We start from the raw sequence: 24,903 nt of genomic DNA, 5'->3' as shown, positions 1-24,903 counted from the left end.
AAGAAAGATGCAAACTAATTATTTTTTACTTTTTAAATTTTATTTAATTGATTTTAGAGAAGGGGGAGAGAGAAAAACATCAATTTTCTATCTGTCCCCAGTGCCTGTCACATAATGGGTGCTGAATGAATATTTGTTGAACAAGTGAAAAATTTACAGAAATCATTATCCAATAGTATTTTATATATGTTTTCTTCATAGGTCATTAAACAGTTGATGAAAAAAGAATTTACTCTAGAGTTTTCACGCGATAGAAAATCAATGTCGGTTTATTGTACACCAAACAAGCCAAGCCGGACGTCAATGAGCAAAATGTTCGTGAAGGCAAGTACAGCAGATTACAATTGAGATGTTCTTGCTAGGATTAGGATCCCGGATGAGCCAGTAAATAAAATTGTTGACCTAAATCTGTAACGTATTTCCAGGGTGCTCCTGAAGGTGTCATTGACAGGTGCACCCACATTCGAGTTGGAAGTACAAAAGTACCTATGACCCCTGGAGTTAAGCAGAAGATCATGTCTGTCATTCGGGATTGGGGTAGTGGCAGCGACACACTGCGATGCCTGGCTCTGGCCACTCATGACAACCCACTGAGAAGAGAAGAAATGAAGCTTGAGGACTCTGCCAACTTTATTAAATATGAGGTTAGCTAATGAAAAGTTTCTTCACCCACACCCTGCACATTCATTGTGTTTAAACAGCACTCCTTTGGTAAAAGGTCAAATGAGTCTTGCCAAGAAAGAGGTGTGGTTATTTTTCTGCCGGCCAAATACATCACTATTATAATTTAGGTTGCTGCTTCAAACATATATATAGTTAAAATTGTTTTTACTTACAAAGTAGAATTATCAAGACTTGATAACAAACTTGTAAAACCTATTTCGCAACTCACATGTAAATTAAGATATTTTAAAAATTGGGAATGTTTTTTTACTTGTTGGGAAGGAGAGGGGCAAGGGCATGCTCCTTGGAGGGAGAGCATGCCTTTTTTAATAAAAACATTCATTAGTTAGCGAAAGGTCAAAATATCCAGATTGAGGACTCCTACTTTCTGGTACATTGAATGAAAGGAACAAGCTTTGATACTATGGGGCACCAAAGTGGCCAAAATCGCAATGCTGATTCCGCAGAATGTTTTTCCCCCCTCGTTTCAGAATATTGTTGTCGTGAAAGTTAAGGAATGATTTGATAAGAATGTAGCGATGTATTTAATCGTTTCCTATTAATTGGAATTAATACTATTCTTCATTGGATTTATATCTCTAGAGTGTGAATATTAATCTTAGATAAGAGTCAAAGGTACAGGCTTTAGCATAAGAAAATGCAGAAGAAACCTTTGCTCTGTAATGTATAAGGAGCCCTGTTCCTCACTAGGGGCAAAAACAGATCTTCCTGTTTCAAGATAAGGTGATTCTTTTGTGCAGACCAATTTGACTTTCGTTGGCTGTGTGGGCATGCTGGACCCTCCAAGAATTGAAGTGGCCTCTTCTGTGAAGCTGTGCCGGCAGGCAGGCATCCGGGTCATCATGATCACGGGGGACAACAAGGGCACCGCTGTGGCCATCTGTCGTCGCATTGGCATCTTTACGCAGGACGAGGATGTGACGTTAAAGGCTTTTACAGGTCGGGAGTTTGACGAGCTCAGTCTGTCAGAACAGAGAGATGCCTGCTTGAATGCCCGCTGTTTCGCTCGAGTTGAGCCTTCCCACAAGTCTAAAATCGTAGAATTCCTTCAGTCTCTTGATGAGATTACAGCTATGGTGAGTATCTTTGGACATGTACAAATTTTGACCATTAAATTTTTAGTAATAATTCCTTGGTTTTTGTCATGATCTGGGCTCTCTAGGATTCTGTTGACCAGTAGTTGGCATGCTATGTGTTGCATGCAGGGAAGATTCTAGAATAGTTTACGACCTAATAGTACCTTCTGAATAAGTGTCTTCAGTCACAGGGGAAGTACTTGGTGATGTCGGATTCCCTTTCAGACTGGAGATGGTGTGAATGATGCTCCTGCTCTGAAGAAAGCCGAGATCGGCATTGCCATGGGCTCTGGCACCGCAGTGGCTAAAACTGCCTCCGAGATGATCCTGGCCGATGACAACTTCTCCACCATCGTGGCAGCTGTGGAGGAGGGGCGGGCAATTTACAACAACATGAAGCAGTTCATCCGCTACCTCATCTCATCAAATGTGGGGGAAGTTGTCTGGTAGGTCCATAAGACAAATCACTTGTGTTCCTTTATCTAAAATTGTAGCCGGTTTTCCAGATTTGTTCTTCCTATGGCAGCAGCCTTGGTCTCTGAGCATGTGGTGGGAGGGAGGTCCTGTCAAGATGAAGGAAGCCCTTGTGAAGGAAGAGGGGCCTGTCTGGCTGCCCTTCACATAGAAATGAGTTTAAATTAACAACATAAAATAACCTAAAATTCTTGGCCTTCTAAAAGTTAACTGTAATTTGAAATTGGGTATAATAAATGTTTTATGATTGTCCCCCAAAAAGTTATTGCTGTCCATTAATTTTTATGGAGGAGTAGGGCATGGTGATGCTATTTGAGTAGTGACCAAAAATAATTTGGGATCTTTCTTTTTTCCTTGGGTGGAAACAGTATCTTCCTGACAGCAGCCCTTGGATTTCCTGAGGCTTTGATTCCTGTCCAGCTCCTCTGGGTCAATCTGGTGACAGATGGCCTGCCTGCCACTGCATTGGGGTTCAACCCTCCTGATCTGGACATCATGAATAAACCACCCCGGAACCCAAAGGAACCACTGATCAGTGGGTGGCTCTTTTTCCGTTACCTGGCTATTGGCTGTGAGTAGTTTTACATTGTTGATTTATAAACAAAATGTTTGTGAGCCAAAATTTTGTAAATTCATCCCTTAAAAGCACATTTTGCTACTCAATCTACAGTAAAGTTAATCCCTGTTTTAGCGTCTTCATCCTTGTGAGGTTTTCAGATTTAACCTATGGACAAAGGGATACAGGGACGACTCAGGCCTTACATCACTAAGATAAGAAGAATGAAGACCCTTTTCCCTCATTGAGAAAAGGGACCAACCTGTGTGCCCATCAGCAGTGGTTGGTAAATGCATGGAGCTTGGCCACAGGTCAGACTCTTCTCCAAATGTCACCCCTTTAGACTTCATCCTCCTGACCCAAGTGCTGGTTCTCTTCCCCATTTCATAGGTTTGGAAAGGGAATCCCAAAGAGGTTAAACAACTTCCCTAGGGCTCCATAGAAAGGTGACTTAAAATTCAAAAAGCACACCCTGCCATAAAGTGGGCAGGCTCTTGGTCAGTCATTTCCCTTCTAGTGGTAACAGTTTCTCAAGTGCCCTTCCAGAGGAGCTGTGGCAAATAGATTTTGTCTTTATTTTCTCAAGTGATGGCACGCTACACAGTCCTGTGTGCTGAACTTTGTCCTTCTGTATCTTCCTATGCTGGGTAATACCCGCATCAGTACATGTATAGCTAGCTGCCTTATCTCTGGGCACCAGCTCCTTGCTGCACTGATGTACTAGGTGGGTAAAAGGGTGGGTGCACTTATATCTTTTGTGGATGCTACCACAGTGGAACGTTCTCTTATTCTCAAGGCCCTGTGTTTTCCACTACCCCTTGTTGCTTCTGTGTAACAAACTTTGCTGAATTAAAAAGTAATAGGGGAATGGTTCCCAGAATCGCTTTCAGGTATTGCCCCTTTCGTTACTCAGTGTTATGCACTGAGTGCTCTAATAGCCTTTCCACATAACGGTCCTGCCAGGCTTTTGATGGAGCAAATTAATATAAATTAGTGTACAGCTGATGGTATCAGTTTGCCTAAAAGTCATGGATGGTGTAATCTGGTCCTACTACACTGTGTAGCCTTTTTTGTAGAACACATAACTGCAGCCTTACTGTGTATTGGCTGTGGACTAGAGAAGGGCATGGCTATATGGTAAAGGTCCTACTACCAAACCAGTAGACCTGGTTCCTCACAAACCCTGGCTGCCTGGTTCTTCTGTACCACAGACCCGTCTCCTTGCAGAAGCCTCGGTCCAGCTGCTTTTGCACAGGTGTTTCAGTTATTGTTGACATACCTTGTCTTTCATCGGTCCCGGTGAATGGCTTACAAGGCAGCAGCTACAGTGAATGCTGCAAACCCCGTGTGTGTCATTGTCGTGATGTTTGTTCCCAGGTTATGTTGGCGCTGCTACTGTGGGTGCTGCTGCATGGTGGTTCGTTGCTGCTGACGGCGGTCCAAGAGTGTCCTTCTACCAGCTGGTATGTAGCCATCTTCCTTTCTGTGCCTTAGGTGGAGAGTGTTATAAGCCCAAACAATGTTAAGCTTTCTGTGGTTTGGGTGCCTGTCAGATAATCTTAAGGCTCAAACAATCTGCAGTTGCATTAAAGATTATTCTGAAAGATCTAGCTTCTCTGGAAAATAGGGTGAGGTCTTGTGTGGGTCTGTGTTTTGGACTTAAGGAATTGGTGCATGGACCTAGGAAATGTACTTGGCTGATCATTGGGCTTTTGTTGCAGAGTCATTTCCTACAGTGTAAAGAGGACAACCCGGATTTTGAAGGTGTGGATTGTGCAATCTTTGAATCCCCGTACCCGATGACAATGGCACTCTCTGTTCTAGTAACCATAGAGATGTGTAACGCCCTCAACAGGTCAGTGAATCTTTTCAGCAAGTTGGGCGAAAGCTCTGACAGCAGGGCGCTGTGGGATTGTGTGTGTGTGTGTCATCGTTGATTGAGGATCACAGGAAAGCTCTTCCTTCCCAAAAAGAAAGGAGAACAAGCAGCACCTGCTTCCAACGTGTAAGAGCCGTCATCTCCAGGAGGTAGTGGGAGGCTTAGCCATGTGTCTTTAAGAGACAGGGGAGGACACCTGTATGCCGGTGTCCACAGGGAAGGAAGGAGCTTTTCCCCTTTAGCATTACAACAAATGGACTCATCCAATTAAGCCAGTGACAAAAATGGAAATTTCAGAAATAGCCTAAGTGTTGAGGGCAATTGAGCAGCTTTGAGACCAAAGCCTAGATTTAAAATTGGAAGTTTCTCCTACATCTGGACATTCTTCCTTAACTTTGCTACAGTAGAAACTGTAGTCAGTAGAATTAGGTCAGTGAGTAATGCCAAGTTAGCTGCTGCTTATTGAAGCGTATTTCTGAACATCTGTCACTTGTGACATGGGCCTATTTACCTCTCTCCTTGTCTAGCTTATCTGAAAACCAGTCCCTGCTGAGGATGCCCCCTTGGGAGAACATCTGGCTCGTGGGCTCCATCTGCCTGTCCATGTCACTCCACTTCCTAATCCTCTATGTGGAACCCTTGCCAGTAAGTAGTGGTAGGACCCGGGCTGGGGACTGGCTGCCTCTTCAGCAAGGCTGGGGGCTTGACAAGGCTTCTGTGTTTCAGCTTATCTTCCAGATCACACCACTGAATTTGACCCAGTGGCTGATGGTGCTGAAAATGTCCTTGCCTGTGATTCTAATGGACGAGACACTTAAGTTTGTGGCCCGCAACTACCTGGAACCTGGTAAAGAGTGTGTGCAGCCTGCCACCAAACCCTGCTCATTCTCAGCATGCACCGATGGGATTTCCTGGCCATTTGTGCTGTTCGCAATGCCCCTGGTGATCTGGGTGTATAGCACAGACACTAACTTTAGTGATATGTTCTGGTCTTGACTGACAGTTTTACATAAAGAAGATGTTTAACTTAATCAATTAATTTTTTTATTGTTTAAAGCAACTGTCTATTTCTGCTGAATTTTCACATGAACATATTGGCTGGTGAAGGAGGTTTCATACTCTAGATTTTGTTTTGCTTTTTCTGACTCAAGTGGGGCAAGATTTTCCTTTTTTATACACATAATTAAAGTGTCCATTGACATGTACAGAGAACTAACACTATTTTATGCAAATATTTTTTTGTAGATGACAAAGCATGTACAGTGTTCTGTTTAATACTCATCCTTGTATAAAAAAAAAATGTTGAGCCAGCAGACATTGTCAGCAAATAATTGGCAGCAGATTTTAGGAAATGAATGTGTGTGGTTTTTCTAAAATGATATAGCATGTATTGTGTCTTTTGCATGATCATCTGGATTTAATCTGAGATCACAGTCTAATTTTTATTCATAAGCCAATTTTTCTGCACTGGGCAGAGTACTGCTACCTCAGTCAGTATTTTTTGGTTTGCCACTCCCTCACCCCTCTTGGTTCACCTCCACCCCTCCCCACTCTTGGCCCTGATCCCACACTGCTCGGCTGCTTCTCCTGTAGGATTTCTTTCGATGGTTCTGTTTACATCAGTCTTAACAAGAGGTATGCCTGTTCTCGCTTGTGCAGAAAACATTGCTCCAGATTTGATTGGGTTCGTGTCCCCTCACATAGTTTTTAAGGTTATTTATTTAAATGTCTAGTGTATTTTATTGTAACAGACATTGTTTTGCCAACATTGCCTATTTCAGCGGCACTTCACAATCTAGTTTAAAAAATAAAACATTTTAAATGGACAGAAAAATAACTGCCTTGTTTTTAACTCTTAAGTGGCCTAGCTTGAACTATCAACTTTCTCTTAAGTTCTTAGCTCAGACCTTTAGTTTTACTGTACTCACGGGGAAAAAGGATCCTGTTCTGCTGCATAGGTAGTTGTAAGAATTTTATTTTTTAATGTATAGGCACTGTCATCTGTGATTCATTTTATGCAAGTTTCTGCTGGCCTGGTGTAGAGAACATAAGGGCAAATGTGTGTATGTATATGTGCGTGTATGTGTTTTGTAAAATCTGTAAATAGCACATGACCAAATGAACATATTGTATAGAACTATTTTTATTTGAATGTGGCACTAACCACCACCACCGTACTATGATGCATGTTCCAGCCAACAGTGTATAAGTCATTAACAGTCCTAACTGTGGTGTTTTCCTCCAATGCCTTCCAACATCCATCAACTAACGTGAGTATTCCCTGGAATTCAGATGCTTTAACCTGAAGGTGACTGCTACCAAGTGAGCTAGCTGTGTGACACTAGTGAATAAGCCCCCTGTGTCAGGCACTGCTGTGCTCTGTGGCTGTCCCTGAGAGCAGGGGGCATATGTGTGCTACCTGTGCCAGCGGCCTCAGATAGTGGCATAGCCAGATACTGGTTGGGGAGGGCCTGGAGGAAGAGAGGCCCATTCTGATTTGGTGAGACCGAGGCTTTGTGAGGGAGCTGTGCCTTTGCTAGTGCTGAGAGGAAGGAGGTTCACAAAAAATCGTGATTCTTTTGATCTTTGTTAGCTGCAAGGACTCATCCCAGAAGCTTGGTTCATTAAAAAGCAAAAAGCTAGTGAAAGCAAGTAACTGAATCAGTGAACTCACATATCCGTAGGTTCCTCTTAAATAGACCACTTTTCTTCATCTTCTGGGTCACATCCTTTGCAGCTGAGACTTGTCTTCTCTCTGCAGGGTACATTCAAGCACAGTTATTAGGGCAGGGCTCTGCTTGGCAGCAGTCAACCAGCCTTATCAGCCAGGGTGAAGGAGGCCTAGGAAGCACCTTGTGTTCAGTGGGTTGGCAGCTTCCTCCCTGTGAGGCCCTGAGTGTTCTTGTGAAGGTGTTTGGGCCCTGGTTGCTGGACCAGAAGATGTGATACAAGGGCTGGCCGTTTGGGGGGAAAGTTAGCAGGTATCAGGCAGGATGAGGAGGTGCTGCGGCCAAATTCAGAGGTCTGATTGTCAGGAGGTCAAGTGCTTGGTGGAGACTGACTGAATGCAGAGTCCTTTCTCAGAGAAAAGGGAGGTTGGTTTGCTTGGCAAATAATGTAGGGGGGTAGTTTTGCCCATTTTAGCATCATGAGTGGTAAAAAGAAAAGGGCCGAGTGGATCAAATGCCAGGAGTATGTCTTGGCTACAAACCAAAACAGGATGTCTGAGTTTGTTGGGTGGTGTGTTATTCAATGGAAACCAAACTAACCAAACAGTCAACTTTCACTGACTCAGTTCCTTGATTTAGTGGCCTTTACAAAATAAGTTGAATGCTGGGGCTGCTACGGGAGACATGCACAGCCCCAGATGGCCCTGGGCTGGTGTTGCCTGGTAGTTTCTCAGCTTCAGGCCTATCCAGCCCACGGAGGTGGTTTGGGCACCCACTTCCTTCAACCCAGACAGCTGAGTCCCTGTGTCTGCTCCACAGCAGGCCTCCTCAGCAACTGTGTTTCTGTGGGCACACCCATGGCCTCAGATTTCCATCCTGCAGTGAGCGGCAGCCACCCAGTCCCCCCTCCTCGCCGAACAGGAAGGCAGTGCTTTTGCCGCCATCAGTAACTGGATGGGGCAGCATCCTCCTCGGCCCCACCATGCAGGTGTTGCCAGGCAGCTCCTGCCTGAAACACTTTCCCTATGGGCCTGTGGCCCATCCCATTAGAGTGTTCTGCTTTTTGCCACCCCATGCTCACCTGGCCTTTCGGATACAGCTCTGCCCAGAAGATGACAATCCCGTCCCTGGGGCACCACTCCAGCAGCTCGTTCTGCATTTAAAATACAGATAATACATTCATTATTAATACTATCAGGAGAGCGTGAGCTCACAGACAAGCAAGGCAACTGCCAGTCTCCCTCACAAGCAGCTGCTACCACATCACCCTCAAGCTGGGGCCTTTGTGTCTGTGGTAGGCATCCCTCAGCAGTATGAGGCCACAAGCGATAGCGCAGTGTCTGCCAAGCGCCTACCCACACACAGCCCAGATCCTGCTGCATCTACTGAGCTAAGTTGGCCATTGCCTTTTAAATTTAACCACCAAATTATGTCAAAACCACCGGGCCTCTTTCTTGGAAGGGAATGGTGATAAGCAGCTGAGGTACAGGATTTTGTCCTGGGAACAGGCAGGGCTGGGCCTGCCCCTGGCAAAGGATGGGGAGGAGGAAGTTAGAGGCTTGGCGCTGAGTGCCACACTGCTCACTTCTGCTTCATATCCCTGCACTGCTAACTGAAAACTGTCCTGCTCTTGCCCATCTCACCCCTGTTACACCTGAAGCGATTAAGCATCTGCCTGGTGGGATTCTCCTGTGAGCCAGGGAGCTTTGCTATGTAGGCAGATGACACCAGGGATTTACATTGCCAAGCCAGTGTTTCCAGATGCTACCCTGTGTGGGCAGTGACTCAGGGACAGTTATCAGAAACGCTGGTCTTAAAATCTTAAAAAGATCAAGCTGAATATTCTCTTTTCATCTATCACTATTAGTCTTAAGTAGTTATTCTAACATTTCCTCCCCATGTTTCATAAAGCTGATTTCCTCTTTCTTTCCTTTTCAGCAATGCTGGAGTAACCGCTTCCTAAGCCATTTTGCAGAAATGTAAGGGTGTTCGGTTGCGTGCATGTGCGTTTTTAGCAACACATCTACCAGCCCTCTGCATGATTGAAGTTGGGAGGCAGGGGGAGAAAAGTAGGAAAAAAGCCCCCAACTCATTGTGTGTTATGTGGAGGAAATGTGTATTACCAGTGAGATTTTTAGCTTTTAAATCAAAGTAATAATTACAAATGTACAATTTAGCTTAATGAATCAGAAAGCCTCTCCAGGAAATTTGTTTCTTTGTTAAAAGAATGGGTTCTGAAACCTTATCCAAGAACTTAGACACCATCAGCCAAGTCTCCATGCTTCTCTGTCCAAAATGTCATACCTTATATAAATGTACGATATTCAATATTCAGTTGTAATGCATGCCTTCAGTTGTAAGTAGCCAGATTTCTCTACAGTGTCATTGAAACATGCTACTTTTTAATTGGCCCTGTACAGTTTTGCTTATTTATAAATTTATTGAGAACACTACAGGTGTTGAATGGTTAAAATGTAGGCCTCCAGTTCATAACTTGTTAAATTTTGAGTGTGCAAACAGCTTTTTTGCGCTGTATTAAGTGTAACTTATTTAATGAAATCAGAAGCAGTAGACAGATGTTGGTGCAATACAAATATCGTGATGCATTTATCTTAATAAAATGCTAAATGTCAATTTATCACAACGCATGTTTGACTTTAGACTGTAAATAGAGATCAGTTTATTTCTGTGCTGGTAACAAGCATTGCACAGACATGGTTTCAGGTAAATAAATCTATCCTACAAGTTCACAGTGTGGTGTTGATTGTTCTATGAGAGGGGTGGGTGATGTGCATTGAGGGCCTGCAGCCCTGAGCAGTTTTGCCCTCATGTGGATAAAAGGAAGGGGGGTAAGTTATTGGAGAGCAGAATGGTAGAAGGTCTGCTCATGTGATAAGATTTATAAAATATTCCTGCCCTGGCTCTACTGTCTCCCATCAGTGGAATTTTCAGAGATAATTAATGATTTAGAAGTCGGCAGCTTAGAGACTATGTAGCAGTGGAGAGATGATTCTAACACTGTTCAGATTCTACCTTCCTATTGTTAATATAGAAAATAGAACTGAAATAGGACTAAAGGAAGTCCTGAAATTCATTCATTTGGTGGTTATTTAGTGCTTATCTGCCAGAGGTGGATATGCATGGGGCTTTTCTCTATGTTATAAATTTCCTAAGATGATTTTTTTGTCACTTAAAAACGCAAAAGGAATCAGGAATATAAGAATAGTTGGATGACTCTACAAAGCTAATATAAGCCCTATCAACTCTACAGATATGGAACAACCATTTGATTAAATTTAACATCCAGATTATAACTCCCATTTTATAACATGAAAAATAAGCCAGAAGTACTGAAACACCAGAATTACTCACCATCCACCACTGCCCACTACGTAGCACTGTTCTGGAGAGCCATAGCCATCAGACGAGGGAAAATGCCTAGGAGTAAACAAAAAAGCAACTGTCATATATCGGATCGATTAGAAGGAACATCTGGTTCTTAGGAAAGTTTAATTCAGGGGGGGAGAAGGGGAACTGACATCTTACCTAAGGTGTGGAGAATGGGCCCTCACATTGCAGAACAACTGGGTAAATTTACAGATGCTCTTCATATACAACCCAGCAGCAGGTCCACTCCTACCTTAGGATTTTTCACACTGTTATCAAGATGTTTATAGAAGAAAAGTATTGGAAACAACCTAAATAACCATTTTCTTGCTGCTGTTGGTAAAGTACATTTGAGGCACATTGAAATCACTCTGCAGCAACGAAAAGGAATAAACTGGGAGGTATCAACAGAGATAAATCTCCCTGCACAGTGAAACCATGTGTGGCGTGTATCAACTTCAAAATACGCAAAACAAGAGGGCCATGTACTAGCTAATCTGGCCTTAGCACATCTGTCAGCTAAGCTAAGCCACAGGTGGATTTACATTTCCAATGCAAACTCCTCAGCTCCGAGTGGACTACTAGCAAACCCATCAGTAACAACTTCAAAGACACCAGCTATAGGGGAGGTGATAGGATAGTGGTTAGTTCCAGGAGGAAGGGAGGTGGGAGGAGGGCAGGTGGTCAGGGCTTCATCTCTCAGTAATGCTTTGTTGCTATGTATATAGGTGTTCATTGTGCCTGTTTGTATGCCTGAGATTTAAAAAGCAAGGCATGAAAGTACCAGGAGAAAACATGGAAGAAGAAAAGCCTCTCTAGGCAGCATGGAACAAAATCCTGGAAGACTATATAAAAATGTAAAAATTTCATATAGAAATGTAAAAGTTCCAGAATAGACTGTACCTCTGTAGAGTTAGGAAAAGAGATTTGCTGTGCATGACAAAGAGCATATTCCCTTCACATATGATTGGCAAAGATCAAACTTTGATATTGATCTCTCCCCTTTGCAGCTGGCATTAGGAAAACAAGTACTTGTGCTGATGGTGAGAATATAAATTGGCCCAATCTCTGGAGGGCAATGTGACAAAATGATATTTTTGAACATCCATAACCTCTGATCAAGCACTTGAATATTATATAGTCCTCAAAAACAAGGTAGATCTGTGTGAACCGGTGTCTAGTGTATATTGTCTGCCCAGTAAAAGATTCAAGTGCAGATCAGTGTATAATATTCTATTACTCGCTTTAAAAAGGAGAAAGTTAAGTGTCCAGCAATCAATGCTTGCTGAGAATAACTGAAAACTCGGTGATACAGATGGCAGATGGTGGGCACCAGGTTTCTCACTGTTAGAGTGGGAAGTTACAAATAAGCAAGGGGAGAAGTCTAGAATGATCCAAGCAGTAATGAATTACAGTTGGAGACACCAGGATGAACTCATGTTTAGATTGATATAGATGATTCCACACAGGACTGTTTCTAGTTATGTGTATATAAATATGTACAGGCAGTCCTCGGGTTACGTCGGAAATCCGTTCCTATGGTGCGATGTAACTCGATTTTTGCCGTAAGTTGGAACCCACCTACATAAGCACCTACGTCACTCAAATGGAGCACATACACAGCAGTAATGAAGTGAAATAGTAAAAAAATTGTAAAAGAATAATAATTCCTGACCTTTACTTGTGGTAAATAAATAATAAAAAACATATGTACGTACGTCGAAATGATGGAACTTTTTTTTTAATAAATAAACGGGAGATGGCGACGTAACCACGAAACGGCGTTCATCAAGTCCGACGTAACCCAAGGACTGCCTGTATTCCTTGCACTGTCAACTGAGGGGTGAGAGCAAAGGGCACTAGTAGTTTCAGGTTTCTAACACCATTCTCCAATAGAAGGAATCAAGCCTCCCTGGAGAAATGGCTGGTTCTAGGGCTGGGGTAGAAAACAGACAGCACGTGCCTGCAGAACACTGGTGCTAGTGAGTAAGGAAGCGCTCAAAAATCAAAACAATCAATGATGGGGTCATGTCAAAGAGACACAGAAGCCAAATGAAAAAGCTCTTAATGGCCAAAGTTGGAGCAATCTGAGAAAGTGGCATTGGACTATAATCCAAAGTATAAAATACACTTCCATGAGTCCATAGTGTACATAAATGAGACTAGAAATGTCCCATACAAAAGAGTTCTACATAAATCCTCTGCCCTCAAGGGACACAGAACTCCCTATTCCTTAAGTGTGAGCTGTACATGCAGTGTGGACAGGGAAAGTAACCCACAGTGCAGAAACCTGACAGACACTACCTCAGCCAAGAGAGGTCATCTAGAGAGCACGTCCCATAGTCAGAAGTGAAAAGAATGACATCTTACCTGTGATCTTCCTCTCCCCCAAAGCATATAACCACAGTTTAATCAAAGGCAAATATCTGACAAATCCGAAAAGACATTCTGCAAAATACCTGACACATTCCTTAACAACTGACGAGTCATCAAAAACAAGGAAAATCAGCAACTCACAGCCAGGTGGAGCCTAAGGACACAGTGCCTGATGTAACACTATACTGGATGGGGTCCTGGAACAGGAAGAAGCAAAAATTAAAGAAATCTGAATAAACTATGGGCTTGGTAAGTAATAATGTATAAATATTGACCTGTAATGATGTATAAATAATGTGACAAAGGTACCATAGCTGTAAAATGTTAATAAAAGAGAAAACTGAGTCTAGAGTATATGGGAACCTTCTGTATGATCTGCTCAATATTTCCGTAAGTCTAAAAATATTCTAAAGTTCAAAGTTTATTTTAAAATGCTGGGATAAATATTTTTTTAAATCCTCATAGAAGCATCAAAGAACTACAAAATGGTACATATCCAGGCCAAAATCTAAGAGAATGCAAGAGAGAGAATCAAGGTCACTTTTCTCTTAGTAAACTAAGCTGTGAAAACAAGCAAGGTTTTGAGAGCTCACAGAGCACAAAAGGCAAAATAAAAATCCAGGGCCCACCTGAAGTGGGAAGTCTCCTAGGACATCAAGCTGTGACCCTGAAAGACTAATACTGCAGGGAAGAGCTAACCAGCATGCACCTGCCCTCCCTTCCCCAACACTCAGAAGCCTGTAGGCAGCATTGCCTTGGTGCTGAGCAGAACCAGGAAAACATACCCACCCTGGAGAGAGCGTAAACACTGGCGACAGAATTGTCAGCCCAAACTCTATCCCAGTGGTGGTCTGTGAAACCCTTAAGCACCAGGCAGATAAATGTAAACCTTCTAGAGGACAGCACCTTCATTTTATGTGTTGGGAGATCCACACACTTATTTTTCAAAGCAGCACGCAATAAAGGTTAACCAGGTACAAGAAAACAAGGCACCTGAGTGACAGCCAGCAGAAGTTCACATTACAGACCCACCCAGACTTCACATAGTGAAAGTATGAGTGGTCATAAAACATCCATGCTTATGGTAGTCCCCCCTTATCCATGGGGGTCTTGAAAAAAGGAAAGCTGAAGAAGACAGTAGACTGAGAAAGCTGAGAAAACATACATTTTTTATAGTTTCAGAAGACAAGAGAATGAGAAGGCTATTATTCGAAGCAATTAGTGGCTGAGAATTTTCTTAAACTGGTAAGAGAGCAATACACAGATGCAAGAATCCCAACAAATCACAAAGAAGAAAACTATATAAAAAAAAAAAAATCAGCCCTAGACATAGTATACTGGGCTATGGAAAAACAAAAACAAAGAGAAAAATCTTAAAAGTAACAGGGGAATAAAAAAGACACTACTTTTTTTTTTTAATCTTCACCCAAGGATATTTTTTCCATTGATCTTCAGAGAGAGTGCAAGGCAGGGGGAGAGACAGAGAGAAACATCGATGTAAGAGAGACACATTGATTGGTTGCTTCCCGCACAGGGTACCCTGACCAGGGCCAGGATTGAGCCTGCAACTGAGGCACGTTCCCTTGACCAAAACTGAACCACAGCCCTTTAGTTTGCGGGATGATGCTGTAACCACTGAGCCAAATCAGCTAGGGCAAAAAGGCATTACTTTTAAAGGGTGACAGGTCACTGCTGACTTCACAACAACCAGTGGAGACCAGAAAATAGCAAAATGTGCTGAAAGAAATTACTGGCAATCTAGAATTCCAAACCTGGAGAAAATATACAGTATTTAAAGAGTCAAGGTAAAATAAAGATAATTTCAGACAAACCAAGAGTTGTTCATCAGCAGACTCATACGAAGGGAAATTCTGGAAGGTCGGAGGTAAACAATCTAAGTGACCTGAGGAGTGGGAGGAGATAGACCCTGGCTAGCTTCAGATGCAGACACACTGGTCGGTATGTAATCAGAGGCAAGACTAACAAAGCCACAGAAGGAAAAAAAATGAAAGAAAGCTAAAGGAACAAATAGGACACTAGATGACAGACAACCTCAAATGCTATTACCTAAAACAACATTGTCAGAAAGTACACTGTAAGAATGTAGTAAATGTGTTATTCCTGACTCAAGTGTGACCCAGATGTTCTCCTTTAGAAAAGCAGTCTGTGCTGCTCACGTGACGTGATTCAGGAAGAGACACAGACAGGTCCAGCAGACAGCCAGGAAGTGTCAGGATGTTGAGATTGGTTGCTTTTCCATCAAAATTAGAAGAAGTTATGAAAGGTATTTTGTGCCCTGGTTGGGTGCCTCAATTGGTTAGAGTGTCGTCCTGTATATTGAAAGATGGCAGGTTTGGGTCCAGGTCAGGACAGATAACTAGGTTTAGGGTTCAATCCCCAGGCGGGACATGTACGGGAAGCTGCCGGTCAATGTTTCTCTCACATGGATGTTTCTCTCAAAAAAATCAATAAAAACATATCCTCAGGTGAGGATTATAAATAAATAAATAAATATTTTGTATTTTGGAAACTAAAATGCATGATTCAGGACTAAAAATGTACAAAGTCTAACATTTATATCTTTTGGATATATAATAAATCAAAATCTGTTAAGAAACAGATTTCAGCCTTGACCGGTAGAGCGTCAGCCTGCGGACTGAAGGGTCCCAGGTTCGATTCCAGCCAAGGGCATATACCTTGGTGGCGGGCACATTCCCAGTGGGAAGTGTGCAGGAGGCAGCTGAATTGATGTTTCTCACTCTCTGTCCCTCTCCCTTCCTCTCTGTAAAAAATTTTAAAAAAGAGAAAAGAAAAAAAGAAACAGATTTCATTGAAAACAGATTTTACATAAACTCTGCTGATGAACTGTGCAACTACAAAAAGGGGTGTGGTAATATACACACAAAACTATGCAATTTCAGGTTATCTCTGGAACAATGCACAAGAAATTAGTTAAGTATGACTGCTTCTGAGGAGAGAACTGAGAGAAGAAAGGCAGGATGGGGAAATTTTACCATATGCCCTTTTGTAAATTGTGAATCTAACTTAAAAAATGTATTAGACCATCTGAAAGTAACAATTTTATGGAAGTACAAAGAGCTAAGAATAGCCAAAGCACTGTTAAAGTCATAGGGTCTTGCTCTCCCAAATATCAGTAGTTTTCATAAAGCTGTAATAATGTAGACAATGGGTTTGGGATAGAGACACTGACGGTTGGTGGGAAAGAAAGAACTCAGAAACAAGCACTCATCTGGGACTCCCAGCTGGCATCACAGCTCAGTGGGAAAGCAAGTAATTTTTCAATAACCAGCAGTTAATGCATATTTAAATGTAAAATTTTAAAAATCAATAAAACTGGATCCCTATCTCATGTTGTACATATTGGGAGAATATGTTTAACTTGAAATAAGGAAAAGGTTGATAAATTCAACTACATTAAAATGAAAGCCTCTGTTTAAAAAGATATGAGAATGGAAAAACATGCCACAAACTGGAAGAATATATTTGCAACTCATATTCTGAATTATATTTAGAGTATATAGAGAACTGTGAATAATAACTCAACAAAAAAGTGGGCAAGAAAAAGGAATTTCACAGAAAAGGAAGCATAAATAGCTCCTAAACATATGAAATGATGTTCAATCTTATTATAAAACATAAATGTAAATTGAAATCACTATGTTATCTCACACCCACTGTGCTGGAGAAAATTAAGATTTGATAACATCAAATGCCGGTGAAGAAGTAGAAAAAAGAACTTGAGGCATACATACAAATTTGTACAACATCTGGTAAAATTGAGCACATGCAAACCCTACACCCATTAATTCCTCCTCTGAGTATGACCCTACAAAAATGTGTGCTTATGCATACTAGAAGGCATACAAAAATATATAAAGCAGCAGCATTTGAAACAAAAAATTAGAAACAACTTAAGGGTCCATCAATGGCAGAATTACCAAGATGCGAGTTATAGCTGTAAGTGGAATATCATATAGCAGTGAAAAATAAATAAGACACATGGGCAGCGTGGCTCAATGGTTGAACATCAATCCAGAATTCAGGAGGTCATGGCTTGATGCCCGAGTTTCAGGCTCCATCCCCAGTGTGGGGCATGCAAGAGGCAGCTGATCAATGATTCTCTTCATCATTGATGTTTCTCTCTCTTCCTCTCTACAGAAACACAGAGTTATAAGAAAATACTATGAACAACTATTTGCCAACAAGCTGGATGATGTGGATGAAACGGGCAAATTCCTAGAAAAATACAATCTCCTAAAAATGAATCAGGAAGAATAAGAAAACCTGAAGAGGCCAATAACAACTGATGAAATAGAAGCAGTAATCAAAAAACTCGCAGCAGCTCTAGCTGGTTTGGCTCAGTGGATAGAGCATCGACCTGCAGACTGAAGGGTCCCGGGTTCAATTCTGGTCAAGAGCACATGCTCAGGTTGCGGGCTTGATCCCCAGTAGGGGGTGTGCAGGAGGCAACCGGTCAATAATTCCCTCTCATCATTGATGTTTCTATCTCTCTTCTTCGCCCTTCCTCTCTGAATCAATTAAAAAAAAAAACAACACAAAACAAAACAAAAAAAACTCCCAGCAACTAAAGCCCTGGTCCAGATGGTTTCACAGGGGAGTTTTTACCAAACATTCAAAGAACTAACACCTATACTCCTCAAACTATTCCAAAAAAATCTAAGAGGAAGGAACACTTCCAAGCTCTTTTTATGAGGCCAGCATTACCCTAATTCCAAAATCAGATAAAGACACTACAAAGAAAGAGAATTACAGACCAATGTCCCTGATAAACATAGATGCTCAAATCCTCAACAAATTAGCAAATTGGATCCAGCAATATATTAAAAAGATCATACACCATGACCAAGTGGGATTTATTCCGGGGATGCAACACTGGTACAATATTTGCAAATCAATAAACGTGATACATCACATAAACAAATTGAAAAACAAAAATCACATCATCATATCAATAGAAACAGAAAATGCCTTAGACAAAACCCAACAACCATTTTTTATAAAACACTCATCAAAGTGGGAATAGAGGGATCATATCTCAACATAATAATAAAGACCATATATGACAAACCTACAGCGAACATCATACTCAATGGGCAAAAACTAAAACCATTTCCCCTAAGAACTGGATCAAGACAGGGGTGTCTGCTTTCACCATTCTTGTTCAACATAGTACTGGAAGGCCTAGTCACAGCGATCAGACAAGAAGAAGAAATAAAAGGCATCCAAATTAGAAAGGAGGAAGTAAAACTCTCATTATTCACAGATGACATGATATTGTACATAGAAAACCCTAAAGATTCCATTAAAAAACTACTAGATTTAATAAATGAATTTGGCAAGGTAGCAGGATACAAAATCAACACCCAAAAATCAATGGACACCAATAATGAATTCTCAGAAAGAAAAAATAAACAATCCCATTTACCATTGCAACAACAACAACAAAAAAGTGAGATAATTAGGAATAAACTTAACCAAGGAGGTAAAAGACTTGTACTCGGAAAACTATAGGATATTGAAAAAAAAGAGATAGAGGAAGATATAAACAAGTGGAAGAATATACCATGTTCATGGATTGGTAGAATTAACATAATTAAAATATCCATACTACCCAAGGCAATCTACAGATTCAATGCAATCCCTATTAAAATACCAACAGCATATTTCACAGACCTAGAACAAATACTCCAAAAATTTATATGGAACCAAAAAGACCTTGAATAGCCGCAGCAATCTTAAGAAAGAACAACAAAGTAGGAGGAATCACAATACCAGATATCAAGTTATATTTCAAAGCCACTGTAATCAAAACAGCCTGGTACTGGCACAAGAACAGGCATATAGATCAATGGAACAGAATAGAGACCCCAAAAATCAACCCAAGCCATTACGTTCAATTAATATTTGACAAAGGAGGCAAGAGCATACAATGGAGCCAAGACAGTCTCTTCAATAAATGGTGTTGGGAAAATTGGACAGATACATGCAAAAAAATGAAGCTAGACTACCAACTTATACACAAGAATAAACTCAAAATGGATAAAAGACTTAAATGTAAGATGTGAGACCATAGAAGAAACCATAGGCAACATAATCTCAGAAATCTCTCATAGTAATATGTTTGCAGATACATCTCCTAGGGCAAAGGTAACTAAGGAGAAAATAAACAAATGGAACTTCATCAAAATAAAAAGCATCTGCACAGCAAAAGAAGCCATCAACAAATGAAAAGGGAGCCACTGTAGGGAGAACATATTTGGGTTAATAAACAAAATATATAAGGAACTCATACAACTTAAAAAAAGGAAGACAAACCATCTAATTAAAAAACAGGCAAAGGACCTAAATAGGCACTTCTCCAAAGTGGACATGTAGATGGCCAAGAGACATATAAAAAAATGCTCAAAGTCACTGATCATCAGAGAAATGCAAATTAAAACGACAATGAGGTATCACCTCACACCTGTCAGAGTGGCTAACATCACCAATTCAACAAATGACAAGTGCTGGTGAGGATGTGGAGAAAAGGGAACCCTAGTACACTGCTGGTGGGAATGCAGAATGCTGCAGCCATTATGGAAAACAGTATAAAATTTCCTCAAAAAATTTAATATGGAACTGCCATTTGACCCAATGATCCCACTTCTAGGAACATATCCCTAAGAAACCCGAAACTCTGATCAGGAAGAATGTATGCACTCCTATGTTCATAGCAGCACAATTTACAATAGCTAAGATCTGGAAACAGTCCAAGTGCCTATCAGTAGACAAGTAGATAAAAAAGCTGTGGTAGCCCTAGCTGGTTTGGCTCAGTGGATAGAGTGTCAGCCTGCGAACTGAAAGGTCCTGGGTTTGATTCTGGTCAAGAGCACATGCCTGGGTTGTGGGCTCAATCCCCAGTGGGCAACGTGCAAGGAGGCAGCCAGTCGATGATTCTCTCTTCTCTCAACATTGATGTTTCTATAGCTCTCTCCCTCTCCCTTCCTCTCTGAAATCAATAAATATATATATTTTTTAAAAAAATACACTTACACCATGGAATACTATGCAGCAGTAAAAAGATCTCTTACCCTTTGAGACAGCATGGAGGGGCTTACAGAGTATTAATCTAAGCGAAATAAGCCAGTCAGAGAAAGACAAGTATCACATGATTTCACTCATATGTGGTATCCAATGAACAAAATAAACTGTTGAACAAAATAGATCCAGAGACACAGAAGCATGGAACAGACTGTCGAATTCCAGAGGGGAGGCGGGGGTGGATGAGTGGGTGGCAAGAGATCAATTAAAGAGCTTGTAAGCATATATGTACAACCCATGGACACAGACAATAGGGGGGTAGAGACCTGGGGCAGGGGGCAGGATCAGGCTATAAGGGGTTAATGGGAGAATAAAGGGAACTTATGTAATACTTTCAACAATAAAGATTTTTTAAAAAACAGCAAAAATAAAAAAACAAAAAGAAGCCATTGACAGTAACAAGAGTGATAAGGTACATCAACTCCATGAATAAAACCTGGTGGAGCCCTGGCCGGTTTGGCTCAGTGGATGGAGCGTCGGCCTGCGGACTGAAAGGTCCCGGGTTCGATTCCGGTCAAGGGCATGTGCCTTGGTTGCGGGCACATCTCCAGTGGTGGGTGTGCAGGAGGCAGCTGGTTGATGTTTCTCTCTCACCGATGTTTCTAACTCTCTATCCCTCTCCCTTCCTCTCTGTGAAAAATCAATAAAATATATATTTAATTAAAAAAAAAACCTGGTGGAAATTATCACAACTCTAGTTACAGCGTATATATCTGATTTCTTATTAAAACAAAGTAGCCCTACCTAACCAGTTTGGCTCAGTGGATAGAGCGTCCTAAGTTCGATTCCAGTGTGGGGTGTGCAGGAGGCAGCCAATCAATGATTCTCTCATCATTGATATTTCTCTTTCTCCCTCTTCCTTCCTCTCTGAAATAAAAAATATATGTATTTAAAAAACAAAAAAAGGAGTAAACATATGCTATTGAATAATAAATACATAAATAAATAAAGTAGCCCAAAAAACACCTCACCAATCCTCCTCAAAATTGTCAAGGTTATCAAAAACAAGGAAAGTCTGAGAAACTTTCACAGCCATAAGAATCCTTCGGAGACATACTGACTAAAAGTAATGTGCTGTCCTGGATGGGATTCGGGACAGATAAAGAACATTAGGTAAAAAAGAAGGAAGCCCTGACTGGTTTGGCTCAGTGGATAGAGCGTCAGCCTGTGGACTCAAGGGTCCCAGGTTCGATTCTGGTCAAGGGCATGTCCCTTGGTTGTGGGCACATACCCAGTGGGGAGTGTGCAGGAGGCAGCTGATCGATGTTTCTCTGTCATTGATGTTTCTAACTCTCTATCCCTCTCCCTTCCTCTCTGTAAAAAAATCAATAAAATATATTTTTTTTAAAAAGGAAATTTGAATAAACTATGGACTTATATTAATGTATCAATCTTGGTCATTCATTGTAAGAAATATACCATACTAATGTACTGTGGGCAGGGTATATGGGAACTCTCTGTACTATCCACTCAATTTTTCTGTAAATGTACAACTACTCTAAAAAGAATGTCTATTACTAAAAAATGAATGAGTTATAGCAACATTAATATGAATCAATTTCTTAAATAAGCAAAAGATATACTGAAGTACAGGCAACAAGACTGTACATTAAGTTCAAGAACAAGCAAACAAAAGTGTTTAGGATAAAAAAAACATGGTAAAACTAAAAATAGAACAGTATTATTTTACAGGTGAACAAAATGAGCTCACCATTTGCACAAGGTTCACAGAATCCAGGGTCAGTCCAACTGGTCGTGACTCAGTGGTTGAGAGTCAACCTATGAACCAGGAGGTCACGGTTCAATTCCTGGTCAGGGCACATGGCTGGGTTGCGGGCTCCATCCCCAGTGTGGGGTGTGCAGGAGGCGAATCTCTCTCATCACTGATGTTTCTCTCTCTCCCTCTCCTTCCTCTCTGAATCAATAAAAATACATATTAAAAAAAAAAAAAAAGAATCCAGGGTCAGAAAATAAAGTCTAAAAACAAAATTCAGAATAATGGTTGCCTCTGGCAGGGTAGGGGCAGAGAAGGGTGGGAAGAGAGGAAATAGGATGTGATCAGGTTTGAGCACACAGCAGGTTTCTGGGATTGTGGAAACATTCTATTTCTTGTCATGGTTGAGTGTATAGGTGCATTTTATGTGACTTTTCAAACACTACATACATTCTCATATATTTTTATATGCATGCTATATTTCACAAATTTTACATTTTTATTAAAAAATAACTACTTCTCTGGCCTCGAAACAAGCTCCGTGTGGGCCCTGGTACACTGGAGAATTATTGTGTAGGAAAGCCACCCTCCTGGATCTCCTCAGGGGTCTCGACACGACCTTGACCTCCAAGGTGGCTCCCGCTGGCCTTCCCTTAGCTGATGGAAGATGCCCTCCTGGTCAACACATGGATGGCTTGAGTATATGCCCAACAGTCCAGAAAAAGCTCCAGGTGGGGACAGCGCATAAGGGTCATCTCTGTCCCTTCCTATCACACACTGTCAGGCTCAGCCTGAGCCTGTGGGGGCCTTGGGAGTCAGTCAGCTTAGCTTGTTTCAGCCCATCCAGGATGGGGATTTAGTCCGGGCACCACCAAAGTTGGAGGGCAGAGGCCTCTCTCAGGACAGATCCCTGATTGCTGCCATTCCCACTCAATTCCTGGACAAAATCCCCACTGCCCCAAGGGACTGATAAGGGAGATGGGTGACAGGCCAAGTGGGAAGAAGTCATGGGTGAAAGATGATCCAAAAATTAACAAATAATTTTCCTGGCACTGAGAGGGGCTCAGGGCAAATCTGTTGATCCAGCACCAAAGGGGGCCCAGCCCATGGGCCAGAAAGCAAGGCTCATGACTCTAAAGGGACAAGATGTAGACCTGGGAGGGCCACTCCCCTGCTATACCCCGCAACCCCACAGCTTGAGTGCTAACATCCCTCCCACAAAGCCCCCATAACCCGACAATAGGGAAAGGGGACCCGGCTGTCTGAGTACTTTTCCAAAGGAACATGGAGGCACAGACAGGCTAAGGGAGCTGCCCACAAGCACACAGGCAGCTACAAACCATGGACCTGAGGTTTCCATCTGGTGGTGGAGAGCGGCCATCGCTCTGAGAGGCTCAATCCTCCTACTGGGAAAGTGGGAGTCCTGAAGAATGGAAACTCAGAGAGGATACAAGCAGCCAGCATTCCCCCTCCCCTGAAGCAGGCAAGATCCCACCTCAGTCCAGAAAACACTCCCCAACCCAGAGACAAGGGCCGTCCTATGGGGGAAGGGACCCCAAATTCCAAAGGCCCAAGAAAGTGAAGGCAGAGTCCACAAGCTCACAGCTCCAGCAAGAGGAAGTGAAGTGGGAGTTTCAGTCCCACTTCACTGGGGTAGCCGGTGGAGCCACAGGGCAGCCTGGGCTTACAGACTTACTGCAGAGAAAGGACTGGCCAGCTCCCTTGGAAGTTCCATAAAAGATCATTATACCCTTTCACTCAGAAATCCTCCTCCTGGGAATTTACCCAAAGAAGGAAAGGGCTGTGAGCACAAGTCACCAGAGGGTTATTTATAAAGTGACAAACACCGGGAGATTTAAATGGCCAGTGAGAGCTGTGTCCTGATGGTGCTGCCCTTGCCACACAGTTTGGCAGCCTTTAAAACCACAAGCCTGTGTGCTGGATTTGAAGAGCACAGACGTGTGCTTAAGTTGGCTATTTTCCCTTTAACAGCCTATAAAATTGTGTAGAGATCACAGTTAAGAACATACTGAAGCTCCAGGGGGAAAAAAATCCCAGACAGACGAAAACAGCCAACATATCTGAGACTCAGTTTGCTCATCTATTAAATGGGTCTAATTCCACCCATGTTTCAGGGTGTGAGGCTAAGGTTGTGATAACATAGGCAAAGGGCTTGCCTCGTTGCCTGACCCAGATGAGTGCTCAAGAAATAGCAGCTTAAGCAAATCAAAGTGATCGAGTATCACATCTAAGACTGGGGGGAAACAAGAATGCTGGTGACACCAGCATTGGCAAGGCTGTGGGAAATAGGCACTCCCATCTTTTTTGGAGAGCAAGCTCACAGAAACCTCGAAGCACATACTCTGAGACCCAGAAATTTCACTATAAGGAATTGACCTCTGCATGTCTTTGGAATATTATGCAAACATGTTTGTGACAGTGCAAACTACTGATCAAATAAACAAAACAAAACAAATGCCCACCAAAGCAGATGGGTTACAGAAACTGTGCCATCCACAGAATGAGATTCTGTGGAATTGTCAGAACAAACAAGGAAGAGCACATTGACACCGCTGTGTGTACAGCATGACCACTTTGGTATACTTTATATATACATAGCGCTAGTTAAAAGCTCAATACCGTTTTTCTAAAGATAGTACAGAAACTTATTTTGCAGAGACAGGGATTCAGTAGAGATTGGGAAGTAGATATATTTTAAATGTTATACCTCTCTCTGAATTTTTTAAACCATGTGTTCATTTTGCTAAGTGAAAAAACAGAGGGACAAAATGGCATCACTCATGCTAAACGCCTATGACACTAAACCTAGATTTAATACCTGATCTAACTGCTTTTAACCTCTCCTAGAATCAAAATCTTTTTTTAAAATATATTTTTATTTCAGAGGGAGAGAAACATCGAGGAGAATCATTCATCAGCTGCCTCCTGCACCTCCCTCTCCCCCC

At 41.9% G+C, this 24,903-nt stretch overlaps 1 protein-coding gene and 1 long non-coding RNA gene across 3 annotated transcripts in view; one reads left to right on the top strand and one right to left on the bottom strand.

Moving 5' to 3' along the window:
• The window catches only part of ATP2A2 (ATPase sarcoplasmic/endoplasmic reticulum Ca2+ transporting 2), a 58,452-nt gene extending 48,364 nt beyond the window's left edge, over positions 1-10,088 (top strand). Inside the window, exons 12-21 of one of the 2 annotated variants that reach the window (XR_009450127.1) lie at positions 202-324; positions 426-644; positions 1,425-1,760; positions 1,986-2,206; positions 2,603-2,805; positions 4,168-4,253; positions 4,512-4,645; positions 5,197-5,314; positions 5,396-6,939; positions 9,277-10,088. Coding sequence is in view for 1 of the 2 variants with exons in the window: in XM_059676754.1 (XP_059532737.1) it covers positions 202-324; positions 426-644; positions 1,425-1,760; positions 1,986-2,206; positions 2,603-2,805; positions 4,168-4,253; positions 4,512-4,645; positions 5,197-5,314; positions 5,396-5,665 (1,710 nt within the window). In the remaining variant the exon portion in view is untranslated. Of the gene's footprint in view, positions 1-201; positions 325-425; positions 645-1,424; positions 1,761-1,985; positions 2,207-2,602; positions 2,806-4,167; positions 4,254-4,511; positions 4,646-5,196; positions 5,315-5,395 lie in introns of both variants that reach the window. The other variant, XM_059676754.1, reaches the window with a different exon arrangement.
• Positions 10,089-15,908: 5,820 nt separating this feature from the next.
• LOC132222014 (uncharacterized) lies at positions 15,909-21,170 on the bottom strand. Its single transcript, XR_009450128.1, has 2 exons — positions 20,897-21,170; positions 15,909-20,659 (listed from the first exon to the last, which is right to left on the bottom strand). It is a non-coding gene; the product is annotated as an uncharacterized LOC132222014 (long non-coding RNA).
• Between the last annotated feature and the right edge of the window lie 3,733 nt (positions 21,171-24,903).

Source organism: Myotis daubentonii, chromosome 19, assembly GCF_963259705.1.
Source record: "Myotis daubentonii chromosome 19, mMyoDau2.1, whole genome shotgun sequence".
In the NCBI taxonomy this organism is placed as follows: Eukaryota; Metazoa; Chordata; class Mammalia; order Chiroptera; family Vespertilionidae; genus Myotis; species Myotis daubentonii.
The sequence above is the reverse complement of the archived record's forward strand: the minus strand, read 5'-3'. Positions and strand labels throughout refer to the sequence as shown.